We start from the raw sequence: 24,636 nt of genomic DNA on the forward strand, positions 1-24,636 counted from the left end.
CAAAATTTTCTGATTCAACGCACGTGTTGTTAGATGGTGGAATTATTTGTCCTGCGTTAAGGTGATTTTGAAAATAAAACATCTGAATGAAATGAATAATAACACTGTTGTATATGTTATTCTTTCAGTATTGATGTTAGAGCTGCTGCTGTTTCCTGTTTGAAAAACATATTAGCCACCAAGTCTGGCAGTGAATTTTGGGAAGTTTATAAAAATAAAGCTGATCCCATGTTAATCTATCTACAGCCCTTCAGAACGTCTAGGAAAAAGGTATTTCTTCTGATAGTTAATATTTCATATGTTTTAGTCTGTGCAGATTGCAGTGTGCTTTTTTAAATGCCGTAGAATTTGTTTATATTTACAATATATATATTTTCCTTCTAGTTTTTTGTAGTACCTGCTAATGATACGGAAGCTCCTTTAGAAACTTTGGATGACACAAACCTGTGGATTCCTCTGGGAGAAAGTCACGAGACTTGGATCAAGCACCTGACTAGTTCAATACTGGACAGTGGAGGTGTGCAAAATGAAGTTCTCCAGTTAATGAAGCCACTATGTGAGGTGAGCTAAATTATACATATGTATATATGCATATGTATGTGCGCTGTGGTGCACAAAAGTATATGATTACTCATCTTGATAGCAAATAGTAATTTCTGCTATTAAGTTACTACTTTTTCTTAACAGTAATTCAGATCCTTCGTAGTCAGATATTGTAGATACCCATAAAATACACTCTTGAAATACAAGAGAGATAATTGTAAACATAGATGAACTTTATATGACTACTTTAAGTGAATGCCAGCATAGCCCTATTGAGTGGTTTACGTTTTTCATATTACGTGTTCTTTCTCAAGCATTGCATGTTTGTTTGAGCAGTTGTCAGTTTGGTTATAACCTGAGAAAGAAAGGCTTTTGGTTGTTTTTCTTAGCAGCTGCTGTGCATGATTGTTTTCTAGGTGAAAACAGACTTGTGTCAAACTTTGCTTCCATACCTGATTCATGATATCCTCCTTCATGACCCAGATGAATCTTGGAGAAATCTTTTGTCAGTTCATATCCAGAAGTTTTTTACAGCCTGTTGCAGATTTGCCTCATCTAGTAGATCTACTACACCTCCAAATTCTGATTCAGGTAATGTCACAATATTTTTGTTTCAGCTGAAAGATTCTGGTTGTGAAAAAATTATCTTCTGACATCAAACGTGTGATGCACACTTGTAGGCAGACAGAATTTTAGAAGCTTCTGCCCAATTGTTTGATCTTTTTCAGTGGAGGTATACCATTAATTTTGAAGCTGTTCATTGACAGCACCCAAGTAGTTTCTTCTATATAGCTTCTTTCCTTATTCACAAGTGGATAATGTTTATTACTTGCTGAATTTAGATATGATCCAATGTTGTCTGTGGCAAGGCTGAATCTTGGACTGTCTCTTAAAATGACTAATTGGCAGTTAAATTCCTCTCTTACTCAAACAAGAGTGATTAGAGGCAATTTTCACCTGGATTTTCCCTTTGGAAGAAAGACTAACCCTTGCTGTAGCTTCTGCCTCATGTTCATAATGGTCTCCCTATACATTCAAAAAACCTGTTCCATTCCAGCAGGATGAAAGGAAGTTGTAACCGAAAGAACTGCAGCAGATTATGAGCAATGCAGTAAAGTTCACTGAAAACAAAGTATCTTCTAATCAAGCTGGCTGGTGTCCTTTCCAATGAGATTGTGGTTGAAGTTAGCATAAATCTGTGTAAACAATAAGATCTTTGTTATCAGACTATGTGAATGGTACATGCACTTATTTTTCAAGAGCTGAAATAATGTATTTCTTTTATTGGTGCATGTCACTTACTTAACACAAATAACAGCAACTTTAGGTTAATACTTTTTTGTGCAGTAGCTACTCTGCTATGTCTTCCAACTCCCTTCTTCAGTGACAAATCACCAAAGGAATGAGTCTGTACCATGTCTTGCAGTCTATTTACAGGCAAGCCATGCAAGCTTCAGGTTGCCAGAGAGGTAAAGGAACACTTAGTGTTGCAGTTTCTGCTAAGAGTGGTGTAAACAAGCCTAATGATAGTAGGAGTATTTTAAGGTACATTTCATAGATGCTGGCTAGCCTGGCCAGAAAGACTGGAGCAGTATTCTTTCACGTTTTTGAAGTCAGGTAACAAGCTGTTCCCACGGTCCAGATATTTTTATTATTGTTCTACTTCGTGAGATAGAAAAGGATTAACAATTTCCTATTTCCTTCCTGTAAGCAACCAGGGAAACCGCTGCACAGATTTATGCTCAGATGTGCAGAGTCACCCAAAATGTTCTACGAAAAATATGAAGGGATTTTTCTAAGTTTTGTAAGCTTGCAGTTAGTTCAGTGACACCAATGAGCAAATCATAGAGGCTTCTTCAAACGTTGTGATTCTATGCAAGGGATCTTACTGAGGTAATAAGAGCAAAATAAAGGACATGTAAAAGCTTTAAATGGTGGTCTTCAGATTAAAAACTGTCTTGGTACCAAAAGAAATAACGGAAGTAGCACACAGCTCGTTGTCTATGTAGTTGATTACAGGTAAACTGGAGGTGCAGTAGCCAACAGAGCAAAGATATGTTACTTCCAAAGCTAGAATTATAGAAGGTCAGCAGTATTCTAAACAGCTGGTGACTGACTAACAGTTTCTTCAAGGAGAAACTCTTACCTATCAAAACAAGGAGAAAAAAACTTCCTAGAAAACCAATATGTATTTCATTCCAATCCATCAGGATCCAAACTGTGGCAAAGACCAAGGAGTTAGACATGAGCGAGTTGAGTGCTTCTGAACAAGAGTCTTCTTGTTGATCTATTTTGACATGCAAGTTCTAGGTATTGCCTGTTAATCTTGGCAATTTAAAGCGTAAATAGTGTGAACGTGATGCCAATCACTGCTCTGCCTGAGAAACCAAACCTAATTGTAAACTGCCAACTGCTTGACAAGAGTCAAACCCACCAAACTGAAAATGAGGAATATTTTGGACTTAGCGCCTGTCAGTCTGTCCAGAGTTATATGTCAGCTGAATCCATTATTTTGCAGAAGAGGTGAAATTTTTTGTTGTCATGTTCAATTATTCTCCTTAGAATTTAGAATTTCTATCTGATGCCATGAAAAAACACGACACCATTTTCATTTTCTGTCTGTAAGCTTCTTGTTAGCAAGTGACCATGAACAACATGCTGACATCTTATAGTTACCATTACAGTCATTTGGTCTGTTGAACAACTTTTTTCAAAAAAGAATAACTTTTTTCTTCCGATTTTGGCCAGTGCCTTTTCCTTCCCCTGACTCGTTAATACTTTCTGGTACCCAGATATAATTCATAGAATGGTTTGGGTTGGAAAGGACCTTAAAGATCGTCTAGTCCAAATTTTTTTCATTCAGAAATTTTCAGTTATTCATCTGATCACATTATGAAATAGGAAGCAGTAATCTCTTTGGGGCATTGACTCTGCAGTGCTAACAGAATGGACCTTGCCTGTGAGACGCTGTCTACATTTGCAAGTAATGCAGCAGCACACGGGGATGGATCTGGCGAGAAAAATGTCATGGTGCGTTAGGAACTGAGAGATGTCTCTACTGTATGTCTTTTGAAAGTTTAGCATTTGGGAGATGACTTATAAAGAAGGAGTTGGTATTTCTTCTATAATGTCTGTGGTAGCAGTGGAAAATAAGCATTGTTCATTTCTGTTGGAGCACACGAAATGCTCAGATACTTCTTTTTTTACGTGGCTTCTGCTTTCTCTAGGGGAAATTTCTAGTTCTGCATCTTACTGTGGTGTAGTAGTAATCAAACCTTTGCTTATGCTTTTCCTATTTCTTGCTTCTTGTAACTTATAAATTAAAAATGTCGAGAAAAATGAAAAAATTATTAACCCAATGACCAGAACACAATATAGCCATCTGATTTATTTTTTTTTTTAAATCCAGAAGCAAGGCATTGAAATATAAATTCTTAAAAAGTATGTGTCTGTGTGTGGTAGATAGTGGTTTTTGTATAAGCATACATGCTCTATAAAATCTACATTAAAGCTACTAATAAGTATTTCTGTGGCTTTGGAATAAGTTTATATGGCTCAGTCCTAAGGGACGAGGTCTGTTTTGGAGCTTTGTGCAATGACATTGGATCATCTCTGAATTCTATAAGAAGAAAAAAAATCCACAAATTATTAATAGAAAGATAATTTGATAAAGAAAATTGTGGTATGAGCTACTGTAATGTCACTGACATCATATAACGAGGGGAAATACGTTTTGTGACAAACTATTTAACTTTGGAAATGCTGTCCAAGCCAGTTTTTAGTTATTTTCTCAAGTACAAAATACACCTTTTTATTTTGTAAATGGATATGTTATGACAAAAGTTCATTATATTCTTTCTTTTGAAATATACAACCCAGAGCAAGAAACCCATAATTTTAGAAGTTTGGATAAAGTATCTCGACGAGCCATGCTTGCTGTTGTTGATTACTTAAGAAGACAAAAGAGGTGAATTGTAGCTTTGCAAAATGTTACTTTAATTTAATTATGACTGTTCTAAGATGTGTTGATGCTCTAGATTAAGGAAGAAGGATGTGGTGGTGGAGGACATGTCAGTTAAAAGAATGAAGATATAGTAGTGACCTTGCATTTGTTACAGAAGTGATATGGCTAGCCTTACGGGGTTCTAGCCATGCTGAAGGAGTTTTCTAAAATCTTTTTGTCTGATAAACTTTTTGTGGTATGGATTTTGAGGGGGGGGGCCTAAAATAAAATTAGCCTTTGGAAGGCTTTATAGGTAGATTGGATTTATTTTGTTTAATGTGAGAGAGAAGGTCTGTTACAGCAATATTAAAGTCTTTATTTAATCAGATCTGTTTCAGGTACAGTTTTTGATGACAGCTTCTGGCTAAAGCTGAATTATCTGGAGGTTGCTATAGCAGCACAGTCTTGTGCTGCTCACTTCACAGCCTTGCTCTACACAGAAATCTACGCAGACAAGATAAATATAGACAAACAGCAAGAAAGGTACAAGACTTGAGGAATGCAGTTTATTGACGTTTCTGGTAAAATGGATCACATTTTGTGTGACCCAGTAGTGTTTTGTTATGTGAAAAGTCAAGGAAACATTAAAAAAATTCCTTAGGTGTGTGTATTGTCCTGGAAAGTATTTCTGCCAGTCCTTGAATGTGAGCCCAACCTTGCTAGTTTGCTAGCTGGGACACACTTAAAATAGTGTCATTTTGACTTCTAACCAGGAAGTTTTCTTAGTAGTGTGTGTTCTGGAGAAACTTCACCAGAGTTCGTGCTTCTGCATACTAAAACGTATTGAATCTCACTTTCTAAATTGAACATTTTTGAGATTCTGCTTCTCATAATTAATAGTGTGCTAGTGGTTAAATTACAGCCAGAAGTGAATGAAGGGGAGAAGGAAACCACAGAATGATGACCAGAATTGTGTGGGTAGAGCTGAATGGTCCTTGTAGGAGTTTGCTTCTATAATGGGCAATTATCTTTGTCTTCCAGTCTAGAAAGATCAAAATATGGAACTAGTTTATTAGCTTCATTTTGGTGACAAGTATCCCTGAGGCAGTGAATGTATTACAGAAGTATGGTTGTAAGCATATATATTATGTAGTTGCTTTTATTCTTTCCCAGAAGAGAGCATTCTTGCTTCAGGCATCTACAAAAGCAATTTGATTTAATAAAAGATTAGACATTACAAGGTGGGTTTGGTTTTTTTCTCTGAAAAATCACCTTGATGTTGAAATCCCTTGATATTGATATTCTCAGTTCAGCTATCACTGTGTCATTTTGGTGGAAAGCCATTTTGAATAACCTGGGGATATGACAGGCCTGATCTTGCATTTGGTGTTTGTGCTTCTTACTTCTCAAGTGTTGTTTTAGGATTTCTTTAGTTCTTTGTATGAAATTTCTTTTAACTTTACCAGTTAAAACATTTCTTCTAGGTCATCTTTTAAAGCAGCTAAGAGTTTGTCATTTGAAGAGGAAAGTCAAAGAACAACTATTACTCTTTTGAATGAAAAAAGCAAAGAAGAAACTGGCATAAGTTTACAGGTACATGTGTGTGCTTCATAATGCGAATGCAAACCTCAAAGTGTATTTGAAAGTTGTCCTCATGCTCTAATTCAAAGGGAACTCGACTGCCTTTTGCTTTTCAACCAGTCCACCTGAGGCCCAGCGCTGCTTTTTTAATAACTTAGTGGAGAAGTTAGGTAGTCCTGAAGAGTTTTGCTAGACTAACAAAACTTTTCTTCCTGTGATGACAGCAGGCTCAGATACTGCATAAAGGAAAACTAAGCAATGATAACAACATGTTCCATGCCGGGACTTGTAAAACTCACATTGATATGTATAAAACTCACTTGAGCTGCTTGCAAAAGAGGTAATTCTTTGGTTTATGGCCTGTGTTCTAGGACCTTCTCATGGACATATATAGAAGCATTGGAGAACCTGACAGTCTCTATGGCTGCGGTGGAGGAAGAATGTTGCAGCCATTAGCACGGTATAATTTATTAATGTTCTTTTGTTCTTTAAATTCATTGCTTTCATTTATTAGTAAGGAACTTAAATTGAAAACTTCTTGTTTACTTACAACAGGATAAGAACATATGAGCATGAAGCAGTATGGGAGAAAGCCCTTGTAACATATGACCTTGAGGCAAGCCTCTCTCCATCTACTCGCCAGGCAGGAATAATAGAGGTAATTTTATTTCATAATAGGAAATGAATGGAGGAATTGATATCCATAATATTGAGAGTAATTTGTAGTGAGTACAAAATTGTTTTAGGACTAAAAGAGATCTCTTCGGTCATCAAGTCCAGCCCACTGTCATAGGCATCCAAACTGTATAATATAACACAACTCAGTATTCGTCCGGAAAACATTAAGACTTCTAGACCTCTCGTCACTCACCTGTCATCGCTGTCTTGGGTAATGAATGTTGCGAAATATTTCAAAATAAATATATTTAATTTTATACGGAATTTGGCCAGCTCCTAAAACGACAGGATATAAAAAGTAATGTAGTTGGTTATTTTTGCCATCTGATGCTTTAAACCTCTCTATTATGTCAACTATCTTACTGAAACTGGTATTTCTGATAAAATAAATAAATAGAATTGATGTTGTCTTATTGATGCCTTAAAAATATGTTGCTTTTTTAGCTTAAAAATGTTTATGCCAGTTCTGTAATAACATAGCACAGGTATATCTGTGTTTCACCTCTTTTCATTTTCCTGTAGTACTTTTCTTTTCCTACCCCAAATTATTTAGTATCATTGTTAAAATTCCATTGTGTTTCTCCTTCATAATGTCTGCACACGTAACCGGGATAAGTGATCACAACTGCAAAGTCATTTTGGTCTTCAAACAGATAGGACTTTAGGAGTTGTAGGAAACTTCAAATCCCTACTAGGAAAAACAGTTCATTAAGAAGTAAAACCAGTTTTGGCTTACTACTCAGGAACGATGGAATGGAGAAATGGGAGCAGACAGTTCATTTGAAACACAACATAGCAATTTATTTCAAAGACTGCCAGCCACAGTAGTAATGAAACTTGTTTTTCCGGGATTGCAGGTATCAATAGTGTGATTAGTAGTCTTATTAAAAAGTTTTCATCTTATATAGTGCTGACTTAAGAAATACTTATGGTTCAGCCTTACCCACAAAGGCTTCTTTGTTTCCCAAGGTAAAATAAAGCCTTTTAAAAAAACAATTCAGTTTATTAAAGGAGGAAAACCAACTTTCAGTAATTTTGTTAATTCCAGGCTTTGCAAAATTTTGGGCTTTGCCACACTCTTTCCATGTATTTAAAAGGACTGGAACATGAAAACACTGAGTGGTGTGCGGAACTACAGGAAATACGCTACCAGGCAGCATGGAGGAACATGCAGTGGGGCCACATCTCTTCTGTCAAGTAAACCAACTTGCTTTTTTGCTAGTTCTTTAAGTGAAAGGCAATGGTTTCAGTTGCAAGCAAAAAGATCTAATTAGAATATAATTTCTATGAAGCAGGTCACCTAATTTATCTTAATCATTGAATTGAAAAGCAGTCTTTTTCACTTAGACCTGTCTGTTTCATATGCAAATCACTTTTCATTTTGCTGGGAAACTGTTTGCAGTTGATTCTTCATTTGGATTGTTCATAACTATAAACCAAAATTTTCCATTTTTAACTCAGATAGTAGGTGCATCTTAAGTACATATGAGGGACAGATAGTTTTTAATGTTTAATTTATAAGCAAATGGGGAAAACATTACTTGGTAAGCCACAAGAGGTTATCAAGACCTGGATAAGGAAACATCGGTGTTGATTCATGGCTACTCTTTCATAAGGAGTAATCTCCGCCCTTGTGTAATGTTGGATGCCTGGCATTAGTTATTTCACGTTGTCTGGCCAGGATATAGGGTGAACTCTGTCCCTTAGTACAGCTACATCATCGCACATTTTAGGAGGGATACAGAATAGCTTCACTACATTTTGGCAAAAGCAGAAGTTACATGATGGGGTCTTCAGTAACTCCTCCTACGTTAACTCTTAGTGGTGAGGAGAATGGAGGATGTCTCCTGAGACTCTTACAGAGAGATGGGTCTGGGGGACTTACTCTTGGTGTGTGCATTCTCTTCTCCTGCACTGCCTTTAGATCATTGTTTAGAAGGACCTGAAGGACTTCACAGACGTGTCCTTTTGAAGGGCATCTGTCATGCCACAATCAGAATGAACTTCATACACGTGGGCTGTCTTTGTCCCTGGGTTAGGGTTTGTATAAACCTCTTTGGTTATAAACCTCGTAGGCAAACAGAATATTCAGCTTTAATACAGGGGCAGAAAAACAGCATGTAAGATGAAAAGAGATAGAGTGAGATGGCAGGGAAGAGAAGGGTCAAGGAGAAGAAGAAAGAAAAGTGAAAAGGGCAAAGAAGAGAAAATTAAATTGAACACTATGGGTGTTTTCAGCCTTCCGATTTTCTTTATTTTTTCCTTTTTAAAAATATTTCTGAAGGTAAATTTAAAAAAATTGTTGATTCTGAAGTTGCATACATACTGTAATATATATCTTTCAGCATAATACTGTGAGAAGTGTGTTATGATTAAATTTTTATCGTGCAGTTGGTTTTGTGTTGTGTTTTTGATACAACCTTTAACATATTCTTCATATTCCAAACATTTTGACCATTACTGTTTCTTCTTTGTTTTAAAATAATAGCTTGAATTTATAAAATACTACATGAATTTAAAATTTAAGGGTTGCATTATTTTTTATCATGTAAAACATCCAACTACAGAAAATATACTACTAAAAAAATTTGTCATAAAATTTTCTTCTTTGTAGAGAAACAGTTTTCCTTTTATTTTATGTTACTTTTGTCTTATTATTAAGAGATGAGACAGGAAGACCAGGGTACCATGAATCATTGTATGATGCTCTTCAGTCTTTACGAGATAAGGAATTCTCTGCTTTCTATGACAGTCTTAAAGATGCCAGGTAACTGTATGCAAATATTCTCCTGTTAGACAGCGTGTGTGTGTGTGTGTTTGTAGTCACAAGTTATGTATAAAAGATTGTACTGTGGTTTTATGGCCTTAAATAAAGACTCATGCATAGAATAAAATCAATACTTCCGGACTGCAACTTAATTTCTAAGTTTTTTAACTTTTTGTGCATATACAATTTGTGTGCTAATTGAAGATACGTTTCCTGTAGTATACATACCTTACTTTGTGGTCCTCTTAAGTGGATTTGAATGCTGACTACTCTTCTTTAGCTGAGCTATGACGTAGGCTTTGGAGTTTATATATGCTTACCATGTATTCATTTATTGACAAACTTAGTTTTGGAACTTCAATGGTAATACAAAATAACTACAAACAGAATAGTTTTGCTTTTTAAATTCTGTTCACTGTATGGAAATTATGTTATGGAACTTTGGAATTATTTGTGGATATTAAAAAAAATAATTTGCTATTTCTCTGTTAAATCCACAGAGTGAATGAAGTAGAAGAGCTGTGCAAAGGCAGCCTTGAGTCTGTTTATTCATTATATCCAACTCTTTGCAGACTACAGCTAATTGGAGAGTTGGAAAATATAGGTCTGCTGTTCTCCAGGTATTTTTTTTAAGCTTGTTTCATACTTCTTTCTCAGTTTTCAAGATTTTTGGTAATCAAGTCTAGCACAAAAATAAAATTACTTCAACAAATTTTATTCGTGAACATCTCAAACTTCATCTTAAAAATGATATGGATTTTAGCTTTACTATGTGAAGACAAATCTAGATTCTCTTTGTTTCCGGACTAGATGTATTCATGGTCTAGTTTTAATTATTTGATATTATGCCAGTATTGTATTTTAAATAATTGTTTTCTTTCCTTTGTTTTGAGTTTCGTGGTATACTCCAAGGTAGCAGTCGTATCTCCTAGCCTTTGGTTTACTAAAGTAACTGAGTCATCCTCTTCTAGTTTCCTTTCTAAAAATGTTTTCTGTTTCCTTGGTAATACCCATAGATCTATTGAAAGTTGTTTCAGTTTGAATCACTTTCTTCATGGACCACTATTACCATCTATTTTATTATCTATAATTACCACTATTTTATCTATAGTGGTAATCTATATTACCACTATTACCATTCTATCTGAATTCTTAACGTTGCCTTTTAATTATAGGAAGGTATTTATCTCTGTAGTGCTATTAACATTGATTATTTTTTTTCTGCTGTAGTCGTTTGGTAGCTTATAGTCATACTACAGTCATTTAGCATGTCCAGGACCTTATGAACCATTGCTATTTGCAGTTAATGAATCACCTAAGAAAATAATATGTACAGTGACAACCTACACAGCTTCAATGTCACAGTTTGGAATTTATTCTTATATTAATCCATATATAACCTACATAATAAAATAGGAATCTTGGTCTCTAATCTTTTAAGTAGTCTTTTTCATAGCCTACATTTAATCTTTTAAGCAGCCCTATCTTTGAATATGATCCCCTTTGCTGATGGACCTTTAACACAACTGTTTTTGATGTTTAATAAAGAATGTTTACAGTGGAATCGTTCACCTTGCTAATGTTGATCTCTTGATCTTCATGTCTATTAAAACTGGAAGCCTGCCAGTTTATTCCGCGTATTAATCATTGTAGGGTTTTACGGACTGTTTCTTGAACTGTAGACTGTGAACTGCCTCAGTAGTTTACTTTTGTTACTCACCTTGCATTTCACTAATACTTATCGAGAATTAATAACGGTTCTTTTTTCTTTTGCTAACAATTGCAGATCTGTTACTACTCAACAACTGAATGATACTTATTTGAAATGGCAGAGACAGTCCCAGCTTCTCAAGGACAGTGACTTCCGTTTCCAGGAACCTATCATGGCTCTGCGCACTGTAATTTTGGAGATATTGCTTGAAAAGGAGAATGAAAATACCAAAAGAGAATGTATTAAAGACATCCTGACCAAACATCTAGTGGATCTCTCTAGATTGGCAAGAACTGCTAAAAATACACAGGTAAAAAATTCCAGGAAAGATCAATGATGGATGTTCAGTTTTTTAGTTTATAAAATAACTTCATTTTTTAACAGTACTAAAGATTAACTGTATTTTAAGTTTATTCAATGAATTAATTAGTTGGAGACTTAAACTATGTAGAACTTACTCATAAATTGTATTTATGGGCATGTTTTCTGAATTGTGGTCATAAGTATAAGCTACTCTATGAGGTAGATAATATCAAAATGAAATTTTTAGCGAGAATGCTCTTATAGCTCTGTTACTTTATTTTGGTGCAGTCTTTATATATCCAGTTTTCATTTGCATCACCCTGTTGCAGTGTTCCAGAATAAAGCTGCAGGAAGAACACCATTGCATCTGTGTATTTAGTGTTGTCTTCAAGGTTTTATACTCTCAAAACACCATTGCACTGTGGTGCATCTTTCTCTGTGAGTGACTTAATGCAATGGTTTCTGCAGCTGCTAGTGCATTTAAAGTCCAGAGTCAGCCTTGGCTTGTTCTGGGTATTGCATCTGGAGTAGTAACTCAACAAGAATTTATAGATCAACAATAAAACCTCTGCAGAAAACAGTTCCAGCTAAATACATAACCTGGAAAGACGTTCAATGCTTCACATATGTGAAACTATATTAAACTTTGATTTCAGGAAGTTTCTAACTCTTTTTGTGAACAATGATGAAATCAGTAGTAATGCCTGTCTTTGATTTCATAAATTTGCAAGGTTTACTCAGTGCCTCTGAAATTGTTTGGGAAAATAACTTCTTTAGAATTTTTTTTATCTCATGCTTGCCCAGCCACTAACACTGTAGTGATGAGTGTCCTTTAAGAGCCTCAACAGAATTTTTTTTCATTTTGATTTTTAGTTACAGAAGAAGATTAAAATTGGGGTGCCATATTTTGGAAGGATTTAGAAGGTTCTGAGAGATTGAGCCAGTGCATTTCTGAATGCACTTTCGTTTCAGCCTCTTCAGCGTTGTAGGTCATGTGCAACCTTTGGGGCATACTTCTGGGCTTTATCAGTCTTTCAGACCATGGAAGGAGAACCCTTTCCTTTTGACAGTAGTTGACAACACTAAGTGTCTGGATGGAGGAAAGTTTTTGAGGAAGCTCTCTTTGCAACTAAAGGCTTTTCTTCCTCTTTGGTGCCACTACCATCCGTCAAGAGAAGGAAGAGTGTGCCATACAGAATCATCACGCTGACCACTAATTGAATACTCAGACTTACATTGGCGTTCACAGGCATTCTTACATTTTAATTGTTTACCTTGCTTATTTAAAAGTTTGATCGATTTGGTTATTGGTTGGACAGTTTGCGAAAATACACTTTAGTCTCAATATTTGACATTGTTATAAAGAGTTTGCTCTTTGTGCTGTCATAGTGACATTAGATTGCGAAATAATGAGGATGTTATTTCACCAGTGACACGAGTTAAGAGGGAGGCAATTACCTCCAAGTAATGTAAAATGTTAAACATTGGTGCTTTATTTGAGAGTCTGTGAAGTTTAATTCCATAGTTTATTTTTATTGCAAATCAGGCTTTTCTGCAAGTATATAGAAAAATAACAATCTCTTTGCTGCAAATAAATTCTTAGCATTGGATAGGCAGAATATGCTGCACAAGTAGAGCAAATGAAGATGGAGTTGCTGTGAGATACATGTATTTGACTTACAGAATTGTCTATAAAGTTGTTTTCAATTTCAGCTTCCAGAAAGAGCTATGTTTCAGATCAAACAACACAATCCAATGGGACATGGAGTTTCTGAATGGCAACTAGAAGAAGCTCAGGTTTTCTGGGCTAAAAAGGAAGAGAGTCTTGCGCTGAATATTCTTAAAGGGATGATAAAAAAGTTAGATGCAGATTGGTTTCAGGTATGTGTTTTATAATGTATAAACTTATGGGAATTAAATTATTTAAGATCCTATTTTCACTTTCTGAAGTTTTCCTTTGGAAGAAAATTGAAAGGCTGTCTGCAATATTACTAAATCTGTTTAGTACTTTCAAAATGTCTGAAAGCAAAAAAAAAAAAATCTGTATTAGCAAATCTTATCAGGGTGAGAGTCTGAGAGAGTGGCAAATGTTAGAATTCATTATTCATTATTTTGCCTCCACAGCCACCACTGTGAAATATATAGCTTTTTAAAATCCGAGATGATTTCCCTTCATAAAAAATTAACTTGTTGTAAAGAAAACTGTTACATAGAAGTATATCATCTTGTTCTGTGACAATAGTTAAAATAACTAATGGCCAACCAGTATTGTTTTGGCAGAGAATCGTAGAATCAGTTAGGTTGGAAAAGACCTTTGAGTCCAGCCATTAACCTAATACCGCCAGCTGCACCACTAAACCATGTCCCTCGGCACCACATCTACTTGTCTTTTAAGTACCTCCAGGGATGGCGACTCAACCACTTCCCTGGGCAGCCTGTTCCAATGTTTGACAACTCTTTCAGTGAAGAAATTGTTCCTAATATCCAGTCTAAACCTCCCCTTGCGTAACTTGAGGCCATTTCCTCTTTTCCTATCACCTGTTACTTGGGAGAAGGGACCGACCCTCACCTCACTATGACCTCCTTTCAGGTAGTTGTAGAGAGCCATAAGGCCTCCCCTCAGCCTCCTTTTCTCCAGGCTGAACAACCCCAGCTCCCTCAGACCCTCCTCATAAGACTTGTTCTCCAGACCCCTCACCAGCTTCGTTGCCCTTCTCTGGACCCGCTCCAGCACCTCAGTGTCTTTTTTGTGGTGAGGGGCCCAAAACTGGACACAGTACTTGAGGTGGGGCCTCACCAGTGCCAAGCACAATCACTGCCCTAGTCCTGCTGGCCACGCTATTCCTGATACATATTACGTTGGGAACTGTAATGGTGTACATATTTTTGTTACAAGAATAATAATAATAATGATTTTATCTCTGGCTCTTATTGTGTAAAAAAAGACTAATACAGGGAGACACTAGTAATATGTTTTATGCTAAAGAAGCATACCTCTGTTGCAGGCATTTCCCTGATGTCTGTAGGGAATCTTTGTGCAAAGGTGGGAGTATGAGTTGAGGCTTTTATTTCAGGGGGGCTGACGCTGTATCACAAAGTGTACAGAAATTCCAGGCCAGTTTTTGACTGATAAATGTTTACTGCTGTACCTCAGACAACTTTGTCCCATGAACTAATCCATTATCTAGGAACATCAGTGTCTCATGGGGTGCTGTTTCACATCTTTGAATCCTGCTCCATTTACAAACACACTGAGCTCTGAGTTTTATGTTGTACTTCTGAAATGGAATCTTACCTCAGACAGGGGAATGTTTTCTCATCAAATTCTACTTCAGCAAGTGCCTCTGAATCTTAGTTATCTTAGATATTTTTGTAAGCTTTCTGAAAAATTCTGTCACTTGATATGATTGCTTCATGAAGCAGTTGATGAGGGCCTCCAAAAATTTAGTCCTCCTCTCACCTTCCAGTGCTGCATTTTCCCTGTACACATAAGGGCGTTTTGTGTTTTCGCAGCCTATGGTATCCTTCAGTATTTCACTGTCAGCGTTGCCATCTTGATCTGGTGGTCTTTAATATGTACCCTATACTAAAAGTATTTGGGAAACTTGTCCTGCTATACAGTTAAAGCTGAGCTGCCAATCTGGAGGCAAGTCCTTTGGAAACCTCCTCCATCATCTTGTCAGATCACTTTTAACCAAGTTTACGTGTAGAGGTCTGTCTGAAAAATTTAATGATCGCACATAGTTACCATGATTCCTGAACGTTTCCTACGGAGTGTACCATGCTACTTCAGACTAAATGGGGATATCCCAATTCTGGAAACATGTTGTGAATTTATTTAGTTTTTATTACATTTTGTCATTGTTTTATTCTGTTTTTCATTGTTCAGACTCTCAGCTATTTAAATATATGTGCTCTCCTTTAGTCTAACATAGAATGTGAATGTGGTTTAAAGTTACTGACTACTGTAGATGTGGATGGTAAATGACTCTGTAGATACATTACATGTAATACACCCGAGTGATTGAATTATATTCAGTGTTTAAAAGCTTTATGAATTGTCTGCCTCATATGTAAAAGGTATTTTTATTTGATGCCTCCTTCTCTTTTTTTTTTCCCCAAAACTTGCTTCTCAAAGGTTGAGAATGATCCTCATCTGAAGTTGATATATACAGAGTGCCTGAGGCTATGCGGAACCTGGTTAGCAGAAACATGCTTGGAAAACCCTACAGTCATCATGCAGAAATACTTAGAAAAGGTGCGTCCAGTCTTTGAAATGTGCAGTCTTTGAGATAACGCTGTGCTAAAATAGGATGTTAAAATGTCAAGTAGATTATTAAATGCAGCCTTTATTTTTCTGGATAGAAAATATGTTTTCTTATAAAAATATTATAGTTTCACATAATACTGTGTAACACTGTAATCTTATAAAATATTCAGAATATGGCTTTATAGAATTCACAGTAATATTGGCTTAGAAGTGCAGTGATTACAACTACTCATCCAGTTTCCTTTTCCCATTCCACTCCATCCCCATCCTTTCCTTCTCAGGGCAGATCATTCGCTTACCACGTTTTGAGTATGGGCAATGTATGTGTAACATTCGCTTTCCAGGTGTTGGAAAGTCTTGTTCTAGCGTTTAAAAGTACTGGTTTGGTTTGGTTTTTTTTAAACTCTTAGTCAGTAGTAGAAACATTTTTATTAATATTTGTCCATTCTGCATTTCTTTATTTCATGCTAATTTGTGAAACTCTATATGGTTGCTTTTCTCTGTTACTCTCTACATGGTTTCTTCTCTCTGATGATTTGAATCAATGACACGACACTCTCATGTAATTTTCTTTTCTTTTTGGCACTTTTGGACTATCTTCTATTTTTTCCTCACCATCTTATGATATAAGCTTGTAAAACTGTTGTAAAACTTCATACCTAGTTACTCTAAAAGATAGATAGCTGTAGGAAACTCCTGTATGGTTATTACAGCTGTTTCATACAGGATAATCTTTTTGACTGCTTGCACTGGAACGCTTCTCAAAGATTAAATTCACTTAGGAGAAGAATATTCAGACTGGTAGGTTTTATTTTGTGTGCATGTGTGTTCCATCATAGGCAACATTAAGTAACCTGTTTGAGCGGATGACCCTGCTTGAGCAGCGGGGTTGGACAAAATGACCTCCAGAAGTCCCTTCCAACCTCAACCATTCTGTTTTTCTGTGATAATAGAGTTTAATCAAGTATGTGCAGCACTGTTAATCTGATTATCAGTCTTATCATTATTGTAACTTCCCTTCTAGGCTGTGGAAATTGCTGCAAGCCACGGTGGAGACGGCAGCGATGAGCTGAAGAAAGGAAAGATGAAGGCTTTCCTGTCTTTGGCTCGTTTCTCAGATAATCAGTACCAGCGAATTGAGAATTACATGAAATCCTCAGAGTTTGAAAATAAGCAGGCATTACTGAAGAAGGCCAAGGAGGAGGTCGGCCTCATCAGGGAGCGTAAAGTTCAGACAAATAGGTGAGCATTCAAAGGGAGAGGTGGTTACTATGGAGCTATCAAAGGCTCCATCTCTACTAATTCTCTGGGCAAGTGGTACAGCATGGGTCACATCTCTGCAGCTCCGTTTTGCCTTCTCCACAAAACAGTGGCCAAATCTGTAGTGCTTGCTGCAAATAGTTTCTGAACTGTGCCTGAACATGATCTAGGAGAGTGCTAGGTAATGTGGGCCAAAACTAAGCCAAGGAGTGTTGCAACAGGTAAACAGTGTGCATGATCATGGGCCAGAATTCACATTTATTCTCTGGACTTGTTTAGTTTATTTGACAGGGAAAACGTTACAGAGTAAAAATAAATGAGTTTGAGATTTTTCTCCTTTACAAATTTGGTCAAAGAGAGGAATTCATCTTAATACAGAATTCTTAAAAATTTAGTAAGAGCAATTACAAGCGATTGGAAAAAATTGAACTTCAGCTGTTGGAAACTGAAGTCTTTACACAAATTACCTATACTGGATATTCACATTTATACTAGTATTGAGATTAAATCTTAAAAAGAAGAAAGACACTGACTGAAAATTTACTTTAGAGTGGTGGGTCTGTGTGGACGTACACTGAAGGAACAGCTCCCACAATTTGGTTTCTCAATTGTTTATTTTACCGTGCTTGTACATACAAAACAAGTTAAAAAAATGTTCAATTAGTAAGAAGACTAGGGATGGCCTTGCTGTAAGTTCATTAAGAGATAATTTGTTGTTTAAAAATAATGTCTGTTCACATAGATACACAGTGAAGGTTCAGCGAGAACTGGAACTGGATGAATGTGCCATACACGCCCTAACCGAGGATCGCAAACGCTTCTTGTGTAAAGCAGTGGAGAACTATATCAGCTGTTTACTAAGTGGAGAAGAACATGACATGTGGATCTTTCGACTCTGTTCCCTATGGCTTGAAAATTCTGGAGTTGATAAAGTCAATGAAATGATGAAGGTATGTGTCTGCTGTTGCTTTTCCTTATGCTTTGACGTTAAATTACCCATCTTCTCCTTCTCCTCCTGTGTTTCTAGAATGTGAATTATAGTACTGTGCAGTATGCTTTCCTATGTATCTCTGCAACTTTTTCCTCAAAACTTGCTTTTTTCAATCATCATTGGTTGCGCATCAGTTAGTTTTTCAACAGAGAGCTGTAACTCTCAATACATTTTAATTTAACTTAATTTAGCGTTTTAATTTGAGAAATCTGTATGACTAAGCATACCTCATGATCTTTCGCTGTTGTCACCTTGTTCTTTACGTGCCTTGGATATTACTCATCTTCAGCACCCTTTAGTACGTTATTCTAGTTTGTATTATATACACTTCTAGGTGAAAGGATAAGCTCTTAGATATAACACAGTAGCCAGGGACCAGCAAAGTTCTCATTGTCAGGCGAGTTCTGTCATTTCTAGAATCATGCAGGAAAACTGTTAATTCTGACCAAAACAATTTGTTTATAACAGAGATCTGTATAATTTAATTCTTTGCTTTGTGTTATAATTAACTTTGAAAAATAGACAGTGTTCCTTTACTCTCATTTTTTACACATAATTATTTCTTCTGTTAAACTAAATTGTAATTTTTTTTCAATTTGGATTGTCTCTTGCCACAAAGAATCTAGAAATTAATTCTGGATCCATCTGTCTAAGCTCTGCTCTAATAGAACAGAAAATAGTAGTTTTCTTATGAAGGACTTGTAGCATTCAGGAGGCATGGACCAAGAGGGTGTGATAGTCGCTGGTCTGCCGTTTGATCACACAGCAATGATTACTCTCAGCTTAAAAAAAAAAAAAAAAAAAAAAAAAAACCCAAAAAAACCCAACAAACCAAAAAGCAAAACCAAAATTGCTAGCCCTCACCTAGTAAGGTAGTACCTGGTATTTTTTTTGGTGTTTAGTACAGCTTTCTAACTTAATTTTCTCTACTACAGAAAAATGCAGAGAAGATCCCTTCATACAAGTTTTTGCCCCTGATGTACCAGCTGGCTGCTCGGATGGGAACCAAGATGATGGGTGGTTTAGGATTTCATGAAGTTCTGAATAATGTAATTTATGTTTTTTGTATCTAAAGATACCTTGATTGGCTTAGTAGTGCATATTTCTTAATAATATGTATCTTCCATTGTGCAGTTACAGCTAAATAAATTGAGTGATGCAAAATCAATATAGTGGAGGGAGAGGGGGAGAAGATTAGAGACTTTTTTCCTTGCTGCTTAATTGATTCTCTTGTTGTATAAGAATAGCCTTATGCAGGTATGGGAATATACTTTGAATGTATTTTAGTTGTGGAAATACCATCTAAGTATTAGTTTTTCTTTCCTATTAGGAGCCTCAGAAGTTCAATAGAATTAATAATGTTAATTAAGTAATTTTTTTTTCTTCTGTACAGTTTTCAATAATGGGATCTTTTTGTTTTTCTTGACAGCTAATGTCTAGAATTTCCCTGGATCATCCACATCATACTTTGTTTATAATATTAGCTTTGGCAAATGCTAACAAAGATGAACTCCTCACAAAACCAGATGCAATAAGAAGAAATAAGTTAATTAAAAATGCACCGAAAGAAATCTCCCAGCTTGATGTGGTGACTACAAAAATTTCTATTCTATCAGTCATATTCAGTTTTTTAATTTTGTTAAAAAATGAAAAAAAAAATATGTCAAAGGGTATTTAATGTAGAGCTCATCAGCTGACTTTTGTTAAGAAAGAGTAGGAGGAAAAAACTACTTTTAATAATAACCCCCCCCCCTTTTGTGCATATATTGGTAATTATTATTGAAAGAAGTAATTATGGGGTTGAACAAAACGTGGTTAATACTTCCTGCAACAAATAGCCCCAATTATTGCAGAGTTTTGTGATAAATATCCTTGATGTGGGATTCTGTAAAAGGCATTTTAGATGCAACAAAAAGACTCGAGTGGGTTTATTGTTAAAAGTACATACTGAGTTGAGTATTTTTTCTGCTTTGAGTAATATCATCTGTTCTATCTAAGTATTTGTGCAGTATATCTTGTGTTCCTTCATATGACCTCTATATGTCAAAAGCCATGATGATGGGTAGTATTGAACTGTGGCTTCATGTTAATTTTGTTATTGCTTAATTTTTATTGGAAGCTGGTTTTGGAATCATCTCATATCTAGATTAATGCCTCTTCTTTCCCCCATCACTATAGGCCTGGCATAGTTTGTCATTACCCTCCTACCCCCCACACTAATACAATTTTTCACCACATTTTTATGTGGCTTTTTTTCTCCTTTCTCTCAGATTTGCAGTTCTTCTGTGGCCCCACCGTTAGGAGTAGGATTATGCTGAACTCAGCTAAGCCTCACAGAGTTAGGCACAGAAGGGACGCATGGTCAGATTTTTGCCTTTTGCATACAGGCTTTTTCTTCAGCTGGGAGGAAATATCGGAAGCAGGAAAGTGGTGGAAGAACATCCAAAACTGCCTGTCCCTTTTTCTGAAGAATTTTTGCACTTTGCCTGGACAGATTTGGTCCCTCTCCATCCCAAATAATATTTTACTTTACTCTTTATCTCAGATTAGACAACACAAAACTTCTCTTCACATTATTTCTGTTTGCATCACAAAGGGCTGTCCGTTACTGCAGTTTTCTCTGTTTTCACAGGATGTGTCTCAGGCGTACTTACTTGAGTGCATGTTACGATGCATCTTTAATCTTACAAGGTGTAGTTTGCAAGATCTAATATTTGTATTCTGTTGGAGTTTTTTAGGACAGAATGAAGGCTGCTAGCAACATAATCAATATCGTAAGAAACAGGAGAGCTTGTATGGTTAGAGGCGTTGAAGCACTTTGTGATGCGTACATCACATTAGCAAATCTAGATGCTAGTCCGTGGAAATCTCAAAGAAGTAAGTCTTGGAAAAATTATTTTTGTTTTAATGCATTTCGGTTTTTTGGATTTTATGTATTTTATTTTCTTGGATTAAAAAGTATATTTCTAAATGCTGATATTTAGTTAAAAGAGATTCTGTGCTAGCACTGTGTCCTATTTTTGATAAATGTAGAACTGAGTCTGGATTAAAAGTCATAGTAATTACTTGCACTATAAGGTTCAGACCTTCTGAGTATGAAACTCCAGTTGTCCTCTGGTCATCTTCATCAGCTCTACAGAAGTATGCAGTGAGGTTTTGGGTCCCAAAAGCAACGTAAGCTGTTTTTTTTGAACTTTGATCTATGTTTACGGTTCTGAATTTAAAAATATTAATTCCTTTTAATTACAGGAGGAGTAAGTATTCCAGCTGACCAGCCAATTATTAAACTGAAGAACTTGAAGGATGTTGTTGTTCCCACCATGGAAATTAAGGTGACTGAATTTAAAATAAGTATGGACTATAGTATCAAATCATAGAATCAACTTAAAATTTGCAGTCAGAGCATATATCTGTTCATCAAATTCCCATGTTGTTTACAGGTCAGCCGACCAGGGGTGCTTTCCTGCCAGGTGGGAGATGCAGGATGAGATAGCTTCCTTAGGCTTTAGATGACCTTGACCCCAAGTATTTGCTGGATTGTGGCGTATTGTATGAAGATGGCTTTGCCACTGTTAGCACTGACTAGCCTTTCATTGTCAAAGGGAATGATGAGTCACCTAAATCACAGGGAGGATTTGGGAATCTGAATCTCCTATTTTGTAGGTGCTAGCTCAGAGTTTCAGGGAGAAACTGTCCAGAAAGGTGTGAGAATTAATAGATATGCCTCTTCTGCTCTTCCTGAATGGCAAGCTTGTATGTTTTTACCATTCGGTAAAGGTGAATGATCCATTCTCATTAGCATGAGTGGTTGATTGGATGGGTGCATAGTCTCTCATTCTCAGATGCCACACACCCTACCTGGGAAACTTACCAGTTTCAGGAGTGTGGAGTTGCTTTTTGGGCCAGCTACCTAAAATTTAAATGTTATGAAACCAAACTTCCCTGTGTTTAAGTCCCTCAGGCTATGTCTATAAAGCTGAATAAAACAAGCCAAGGGACTGTTTTATGCCATTAGACTTCAGAGGCTAGAAACTGCAACCCACGCTAAATAGCACTTGTTTGTAGGCTCCTGTTGGCCCCAGGTGTTGCTCCTTTGTACAACTTGATTGTCCTTTTCTTTGCCTTTCTTCTTCTCCAGTACAAACTATCTGAAATAGCTGGAGGTCTGTGATGTAAACTGGAGTTGATATTTCCTGGAGTGATATTTCCTTACAGCTCAGTGCGTAGGGTTGCTTTGTGGCACAAGGACGTGGAGGATGGCTGAAGATACAGAACCTGTAGATTGCAACAGTTTTAGGATTGTAGGTTGGGTCCGTTTGCAGCCTAATGTAAGCCTAATGCCCCCCAACCGTACATGGACGTTTTCTTGGGAGAATGCTCATTGGGAGAGGCTGAAATGGTGTCAGGCCTTGTTTAGTGGAAGTCTGCAGCACCATGTCTCAACCAGTGAGATGAACAAGGAGGAATCAAACTCACTCCTTTGCTCACCATGTATTTTTGTAGCCTTTGTGGGTGTTACCCTTGTAAGTGATGGAATGCTTATATTACTGTTTAGCATACTAGCAAACAAGGTTTGCAAACAACTCATTACCACTTTCTCCGAGTGAAGCGGAGCTAACATTTATATTAATTTTAAACTTCTTTATTATTTCAGGTGGATCCCACAGGACAATATGAAAATTTGGTGACAATACAGTCTTTTAAACCAGAATTTCGCTTAGCAGGAGGCCTGAATCTGCCTAAAATAATAGATTGTGTAGGATCAGATGGTAAAGAAAGGAGGCAGCTGGTTAAGGTGGGTTCTGTCAGTTGTGGTGACATCTCAGAGACTTGGCGTCTTGGAATTTTTTTTTAAGTTCTCATATCAGTTTTCTCATGTATCATTTCTATACCATGAGCAGAGTAAGTTTTCTCAGTTCAGGAATGCTTTAATAAAAGAAATTACAAAGTAATAGTAAGTAATATAATATAAATAATATAATAGTAAGTAATAGTATTAAATATTTTTGTAATTATTTTTCAGCAATGCATGTAATATACAGTAGCTTACTTGACAACTACCAGACCTGCGCCTTGCATGGTTATGTCTCAACTAGTGACCTGGAGTGTACAGCAAATAAAAGCCATCAACAGTTTGTGTTAAATACCTCCTTTTTTCTTGCTTCCCCATACAAAAAGAATTACAATTCAGAGACAATCAAAACCATGCACACAGAAACACAAATCTCTAAAAAAAAAATTTATTTCTCTTCAATTGATTTCATTCTGCCTGTCTTTGAATGTAAACATTCAGTAGCTGCTGGGAGAATTCTGTTCTGCTGTTAAGTATTGGGGTAGTTTTGAAAGTTTTAAAGAGAAGCATGAATCACTAGATCTGCATCCAGTAATCAGAGCTGCAGTACCAACTGATGCTGCTTCATCTGCATGCTGGGTCACTACATATGGTGAATGAAACATCTGTATTTTAAAAGAGGACCATGAGGCGTGTAGGTTGACTGAAACCTTAATCAAATAACATTTGTCAAAAAAAAGAAGAAAAAGGTGATGATTTAAGTTAATGATGGTTCTGCTTAAACAGCTGACCACTGTTAGAAAACCAAATACAGAGAAAACCCAATTGTTAATTACATTTTATTACAGATGATTATTGTGGAAGAATAATTTGTGTTTTGTGGAATTTTTAAATATATTTTTTAAAGTTGCTGAACAAGAAGTTGGATGCTGAGAAGTGTTCTTTAACTGCTTTTTCTGTCTATGCTAAAGGGGCGTGATGACCTGAGACAAGATGCTGTTATGCAGCAGGTTTTCCAGATGTGCAATACATTGCTCCAGCAAAACACTGAAACACGAAAGAGAAAATTAACTATCCGAAGATACAAGGTAACCCCAAAGAGCTGCTGCAGCAGAGGGATCAATACTACTGATAAAGCATATTTCCCCATTCTCCCCTTTTTAACCCAAAGACAATATAAAAGTGTGTTTATTTCTGTGTTCTTAAAATAGTCACTGCTCCTTAAAGTATGGAATAAACAATTAATACAATTTAATTATTACAATTACAACAATTATTACAATTTAATTTTTTCCAAATCCTTAAAAAATTCTGATGCCAAATAAATGTTTACTCTTCAGTTCTTTCTTAAGGTGAACTTATAAATGAAGTCGTGCACTGTCCTTGAATTGTAAGTTGCTAGTCATTAAACTTGAGCATACAAGTTCGTTTATCAGTTCTCATTAATTTTAGACTTGCGATATTCCTTAATTAATTAATAATTAACTTTAGTCTTGCAGTATTCCTTACAGTTGAATCCAGTCCCATCCAGTAGTCTGTTCCATCTAGGAACACCTAAGTCCCATCTGGGGTCTGTTGATGCAGAATTTGAATCGCGGAACTGTTTTTGTTGGAATTGGAAATGCAACAAGAAATTCTTATTGTGAATGCAGAAAATGTATTTGAACAGGACTTTTACCCTCCTCCTTCCTTTTTATGTGCTTGGGATTATAATAATAGCTGGGACGGTGGGTTCTGAAGAAGTACTCTCTAAGTAAAAGTACTTGTCCTTGACAAATGAGAAACGTGCGCTCTGGA

General features: G+C 36.3%; 1 protein-coding gene across 4 annotated transcripts in view; it reads left to right on the forward strand.

Annotated features, from left to right (window-relative positions):
• ATM (ATM serine/threonine kinase) overlaps window positions 1–24,636 on the forward strand; it is a 75,890-nt gene that overhangs the window by 42,132 nt on the left and 9,122 nt on the right. For all 4 annotated transcript variants that reach the window (XM_054195584.1, XM_054195607.1, XM_054195592.1 and 1 more), the window contains exons 35-56: window positions 129–270; window positions 385–561; window positions 960–1,134; window positions 4,423–4,510; window positions 4,874–5,029; window positions 5,971–6,079; window positions 6,439–6,527; window positions 6,623–6,725; window positions 7,794–7,942; window positions 9,408–9,512; window positions 10,013–10,132; window positions 11,299–11,533; window positions 13,240–13,407; window positions 15,665–15,784; window positions 16,821–17,038; window positions 17,799–18,006; window positions 18,983–19,096; window positions 19,477–19,635; window positions 20,786–20,924; window positions 21,297–21,379; window positions 22,702–22,842; window positions 23,811–23,927. In XM_054195584.1, coding sequence (XP_054051559.1) covers window positions 129–270; window positions 385–561; window positions 960–1,134; window positions 4,423–4,510; window positions 4,874–5,029; window positions 5,971–6,079; window positions 6,439–6,527; window positions 6,623–6,725; window positions 7,794–7,942; window positions 9,408–9,512; window positions 10,013–10,132; window positions 11,299–11,533; window positions 13,240–13,407; window positions 15,665–15,784; window positions 16,821–17,038; window positions 17,799–18,006; window positions 18,983–19,096; window positions 19,477–19,635; window positions 20,786–20,924; window positions 21,297–21,379; window positions 22,702–22,842; window positions 23,811–23,927 — 3,115 coding nt within the window. The remainder of the gene's footprint in view (window positions 1–128; window positions 271–384; window positions 562–959; window positions 1,135–4,422; window positions 4,511–4,873; window positions 5,030–5,970; window positions 6,080–6,438; window positions 6,528–6,622; window positions 6,726–7,793; window positions 7,943–9,407; window positions 9,513–10,012; window positions 10,133–11,298; window positions 11,534–13,239; window positions 13,408–15,664; window positions 15,785–16,820; window positions 17,039–17,798; window positions 18,007–18,982; window positions 19,097–19,476; window positions 19,636–20,785; window positions 20,925–21,296; window positions 21,380–22,701; window positions 22,843–23,810; window positions 23,928–24,636) is intronic.

The sequence above is a fragment of the Rissa tridactyla genome, chromosome 1 (assembly GCF_028500815.1).
Source record: "Rissa tridactyla isolate bRisTri1 chromosome 1, bRisTri1.patW.cur.20221130, whole genome shotgun sequence".
NCBI classification, from domain to species: domain Eukaryota; kingdom Metazoa; phylum Chordata; class Aves; order Charadriiformes; family Laridae; genus Rissa; species Rissa tridactyla.